Source organism: Battus philenor, unplaced genomic scaffold (genome assembly GCF_028537555.1).
Source record: "Battus philenor isolate CCGP_79_NKW_IND1 unplaced genomic scaffold, ilBatPhil1.0.hap1 SCAF_26, whole genome shotgun sequence".
Classification (NCBI taxonomy): Eukaryota; Metazoa; Arthropoda; class Insecta; order Lepidoptera; family Papilionidae; genus Battus; species Battus philenor.
Window position 1 is genome coordinate 1,379,712 of NW_027181689.1, and position 6,205 is coordinate 1,385,916.

A 6,205-nucleotide genomic window follows, 5' to 3' on the forward strand; every position below is an offset into this window, starting at 1 on the left:
AATTTAGATCATATAAAACGCTGTACTAACATAGTTTTACTATGATTATCTATATTAAAAAATGCGCAAATTAATTAAAAGAAAACCTCACTAGTATTTTAAATTTCGTAAATAATTTTGTATGAAAGGTTTTTTTAAATAAATTAACAAGAAAACAATGGCGCTTGAAAACAAGATGGCGGTTCGCGCGCATATTTTGAAGTTTCGTTCGCGCCATTTTCTTGTCATTGACAGATGTTCTATTTATAAGTACGTATATATGTCATTTTCTATTGAATTATATACACTTTTATATTTTATTTCGTAGTTTTAAAATTTCTATTTATTTATGCGTCTATGTTTATTTACAAGCTGTCCTTACAGACTTAACTGATTGAATTTATATGCCTGTGGCTTTCAAAAGGAAAAGAAATAGAAATGTTATGTTACATGTTTTAACTTTTTTTATCTTTTTTAGTATTTTTTCTTTGACGTGTTTTATTTTTGTGTTACACTGAAATAGATAGGCATATATTTAAACTAATTATTATAACTTATAAAAAAAAATGTTTTTATGAACAAAAGTGCAAATCGACATGAAACTTGACCGACACTGTCATTGTCAGACCATATCATTTATATTCTGTGGTCAAAGAACAGATTAAAAATGTTATATGAAACAATTTTAATTTAATATCTGATGTAACATTTGTAATATAATATTGGTCTGAAAATAACAGTGCATAAGTATTGTTTCTCAGCGAGCCGCCTCGCTTCGCACCAAATGTAATTAACTTGTACAGATGCAGTATGTAACGTATATTCAGATTACGGGACGTAAAACATGATGTGTTTTACGTGACGTGAATTGATTAATTTCTTTTTTTATTATTAAGTTATGTAACAGTTTAGTAATAATAAATTTTAGGAAGGAGAACATTGTGTTTTGTTTCATTTAGAACTCATATTTGTCCCTAAAGGAAAAATTTATTTTGTTATGTAATTTCTTCAATGAAACTCTATTTTAGTACAACTCAGGTATTATGTAGGAGCTACATCGTCATTGTCACATCAAAAAGGGGAATTCCATAGAAATATAATTCTTTGTATATACAATACTCGACTCTTTTTTAAATCAGTATAAATATGGCCCAAGCTTGAATGAATATACACACTCACTTCGGACTTCTTATTATTACCTCCAAGATCTACCAGCCCTAGGAAAAATCCTACAACTTTATATGGGATTGTCACTGCTCACAAGTAAGTTTACAGAGGATGGGTAGCAGCATCCTCTGATTCATAATATCCTGCCAGCCAGGCGTGGCGATTTAGGTATATGCCTCAATAAATATCTTTAGGGGAGATCTTTGTTTTCCAGTAGGCGTTTATATTCTGGAATTACATAACTGTAGATAAATTAGATCCACAGAAGAACCACGATCACAGACATAACTCGAAGAATTATTTGTCTGGAGTGACAGTTAAGGTTGAAAGGTTCTGATCACGAGCCGGTGTGCTGTAAAGCCTATCCACGTCAGAGTGATCACTTTATAAACGGTGATGAAAACACATTCACATCTACAAAGCTTTTATACCTATAATCGATTATAATAATACAAGTAATATTTGCGTAAATTTATGGATTTGGTGGACCAGCGACATACTATGTACACACGGGCAGCAAAAGACTAGATATCGCTGCAACCTTTAGGGAAAGTCTATCCCTTTACAGTGGTCACTGCTTACTCCCAAGCATATATATTCTTCATAAGACTTTTGTGAAGGTTATTTAAAAAAAACGAATGTTATCTGTGGATTCTTCCCGGATCAGTACGCCTTTATGTCATTAAACTGACATACAACCAGTCTAGTCATAGCAGAGTAATTCTTGACTTTTTTCTCCCGCCAAAATAAATGACAGCTAATTTGTTTTTTCTTAAACGAAGAATCAGATGAGGTAATAGAAACAATGTCAAGTTTGATTGGTTTACTCAACGAAAGGATGGTAAATAATCAGTTATTTTAAATCAAATAATAAAAAGTAACAATTAAAAAAAAAATTAATTTTATTTTGTGTTTGATAAAGATATTTATTGGAATTTTCTTAATATATTAACAGTGAAAATCATTTCTGAAATGCTGTTTTAGGTAACATCGTTTAATTTTTTTATCATCTATATTATACATACTATATTTTAACTGTTTGACCAAGCAATTCTTGCAAAAGAGCACGAAAATTGCGGGTCGTATTTTGCAAGTCAAAAGACGTTGTCAAATAAAGCACTCAGACAAATATCAATCAATTTTAATGATTAGTGTCATACGATTTTCCCTTACGACAGTTTCAAGCAGTGGTATAGTGAAAAACGTATTAAAACATTATAAAGGAGGCGCGCATCTAGGAGCCACAAAACACACTAGAACTCTCAACGCAAAAGCGTGGTTTTCCAGAAGAAATAACGCAAATATTTGCGCGGCGTAGCAGTCAAACGGTTGAAGTAATGGCAACATTTTTTTAATTTCAATAATAATAGTTTACTTAAAAAAACTGTGGTACATGAAACTCTCAATAAACTTGAGTAGAAAATGTTTTAAATGAAACTAAAGGATCCGGTATTAATTTTAATAAAAAAACAACAATTCAATTTCAAAATCTTTTCCATGACAGAAGTAATGGAATAATTTTAATAAAAAATAAATTACGCACAATATCGGGAAAATGTAATCAACAATCGGCATTAATGGGTGTGCAATTTACGCAAAATTATATCAAACGATTAAGGTAATGTACACGTATCTTCAAAATCCCGGAATTACTAAGTAGAATTAAAAAAACACGTCGTTTTTATTATGAACAGAGTAATAATCGGACTGATGTATGTATAAGCTTTTTTGAAAAAACCTATATTCATTCGAAAAGTTTTGTCAGCCATTTGTAGTTAGTTTGAGTTGAAGTATTCATATTAGATCCACGGACTTTAGGTCAACAGAAAGAGAACCAATTTGACGATTAGCCAGCTGTGCGATAAAAAAACCTAACGTGAAATTTTATCATTTTTATTTACAATAATTCACTTTAATGCAATCTCTATATTCCGATTTGATTAAATAGACCTTAAATATTAAAGAGAAACGATACTAACTTAACCAATGAATATTTTTGATACAATATTCTGTTGCTTAAATGTCTTGAGATGTTATATATTGGCACCGTAAAAAAATACTTTTATGTTATAATTGTAGTGTAAGGACAAAAACCACTTCACCTTATTCGATTTATTTATTTTATTGCAGAAGTAAATAATTTACTTTATCGAGTTATTGATATGATTAGTCCACTCTTGATAGTATTGTATGTTTTGTAATTAAATAATTATACATATCTAAAGTACACATATCAATATTTAACCATTAGTTTATCTTATCGTAATACTTATGACAATCTCATAAAATGCTATAAATAGATTTTAATATTTATTTTAAGTATAGGTGGTAGTCATTTAGATATATGGCGACACCCATTTAGTTGAGTTTAATGAACACTGTCTTCTTAATCAGTTGGTTGTTATACTAGTACATACGGTAAAGTAATAATAAATTCTATTTTAATATGGCTACTAAGATTGCAGTTGTAACTGGTGCGAATAAGGGAATAGGTTTTGCGATAGTCCGTGGGCTTTGCAAGCGATTCAACGGTGTTGTATATTTAACATCCCGCGATGAGGAAAGAGGTAGACAGGCGGTGTCCGAACTAAATAAAGAAGGTTTAAACCCTGAATATCATCAGCTGGATATAACAGTTAAAAAGAGCGTTGAAGTGTTTAGAGATTACATCAAAGAAAAGTACGGAGGCATCGATATTTTGGTTAATAACGCTGCTATTGCGTTTAAAGGTAATGCCACTGAACCGGTGGCCGTTCAAGCCGCCGAAACTTTGCGTGTTAACTATTTCTCGGTTTTAACTACATGCGAGATATTATTCCCGTTGCTAAGAAACGGTGCTAGGGTCGTCAATATATCTAGTTCTTGTGGCCATCTGAGCTTAATACCTAGTGAAACTTTAAGAAATCGTCTAAAAGATCCGAATCTAAGTGTTTCCGAGCTCTCCGAGTTGATGAAAGAATATATTGAAGCAGCGAAACAAGGGACGCATGCGGCTCAATGGGGTAATTCGTCGTATGTGGTGTCTAAAGTTGGTTTGACTGCTTTAACCATGATTCAACAGAGAATGCTTAATGATAGAGGTAAGATTGTAAACCTAAATTTTAACTATTTATTATTGAAAAATAATTTTATGCAAGTATAATGCCATCATCCACTGCTGCATATGCATATCCTTCACAAATTTTTAATAAGACCACTTGTATCGGCATGCAACCAGCGTCTTCCGTTGTGTGCCTACTTTGTACTTTGTATTGCAATTCTTCACGAAACATCATTGTGAAAATGAAAAATAAAAAAATGTTTTAGTCATATCATTTACCTATATATACATATACCTATATATGTATACATAGTACCTGGCATTTCATTTGGCACATCGGAAATGAATCTTTAAATACAATTAAAGGCAAACAACTGATAAAAGTCACTATGTAGAATTTGCTTCTGCTTCATTTACACACCAAAGCTCACTAGTAGGTGGTACTGCTTGCATAATAAACCTATGATTTATTCATGTCTTTTTTTTAAATAAAGTATGTTTTAAAAACTATTTGTAATGGTTAAAATAGTTATTACTTTCACAACAATAACATAATGTTTATTGAATAATTAATTATTATAGTTATGAACACCAATCATAAAATATAATGGACATTTTGATAACTTATATATTATTGTTCTTGCTTGCTTGGTTTTGGTTGAAGTTGATAGTTAGTCTGGCGGCTTTAACAGCTTAATTGAAACCAAGTTCACGGAGTGGAAGGGTCTGCGAATTTAAATTTACTAAAGTAGAAATTTAAATATGTTTACTTATTGTAGACTTAGACAGCTGAATTAATAAATAAACACTTAAAATGCTCCTTATAGTAACAAAACAATTTGTAAATTATTAATATAAAATTAATTATTATCAAAGACAATGAAAGGTAATAGAGCATTTTAAATTATAGATAAATAAGGATTGTCACAACCCACAGACACCCGCTGCTAATCATAGCCTTCCCCCAAAGGTATCTTAGGTGGAATATACCATAATCATAACACTTGGCACTCGTATTGGCAATTGCTGTGCCACAATGTGGTACACAGAGGATGCTGTTCATCCTCTGGAGACTTGTTAGTGAGAGGTAGTAATCCTATATAATTAATGCACATAGTGTGAATTATATAAGATTGTATCCTAGGAATCGTATCCACAATTTAAAACTCTCAAATCCTCTGAAAATATATAGAGATATTTTTACATAACACATTTTTTAAATTGAGTGTAATTAGGTAATTTTCAGTCAGTATTATCATTTTAGTGATAAGATATTCACTGTTGGACATAGGCCTGTAGATTGCAACTAGTTAGATATAACCATCATCCATGTTTCAACAATCTTAATAAAGTTGCCTATTCAATATTACCTACAAAGTTGTCTATCCAGGACTACAGGTTCTGGATGCTGTGACCTGCACATTGCTTTGTTAAACAAGCTTTTGGCTTTGTCATTTACTTTTGTTTGTCTACAGGTCTCAATTCTTTAAACTCGTAAACCCATGCACAGCCATCTGAAAGCTTGCCCATGACACTCAGAGTGAGAGACCATTTCTGTACCATCGGTTTCACAGATAACACACATTTCCTACAAATATAGTTTATTTATTACAGATATAAAGGTGAATGCAGTACATCCAGGTTGGGTTGATACAGACATGTCATCTCATAAGGGAAAGCTATCAATAGATGAGGGTGCATCTGCACCTCTATTTCTAGCATTGGATGCTCCGGACTCTGTCCGAGGCCAATATGTCTGGTACAATAAGAAGATTGTGAGTTGGGATGGGAAGAAACCCGAAGAAGTTTATTAGTATCACTTGTTGTATTGTTAAAAAAAGTTTGAGGTAAAGTCTAAAAATTAAGATTATTTGAAGAAAAATTCTTTAAATTTAGTTTTTTATTCAATAAAGACGTTTTAAGGTACAACACTGGACATAGATTGCTTTAAATAGGTCATAATAATACCTTATGGTGGAGGTCTGTGTTTAACATTACACATTTAATTATTGAAATAGA

General features: G+C 31.5%; 1 protein-coding gene across 1 annotated transcript; it reads left to right on the forward strand.

The window, feature by feature from the left end:
* Positions 1-3,490: 3,490 nt before the first annotated feature.
* LOC137925234 (carbonyl reductase [NADPH] 3-like) lies at positions 3,491-6,205 on the forward strand. Its single transcript, XM_068768646.1, has 2 exons — positions 3,491-4,226; positions 5,801-6,205. Exons 1-2 carry the CDS (start codon positions 3,593-3,595, stop codon positions 5,998-6,000), a joined length of 834 nt encoding a protein of 277 aa, XP_068624747.1. The 5' UTR covers positions 3,491-3,592; the 3' UTR covers positions 6,001-6,205.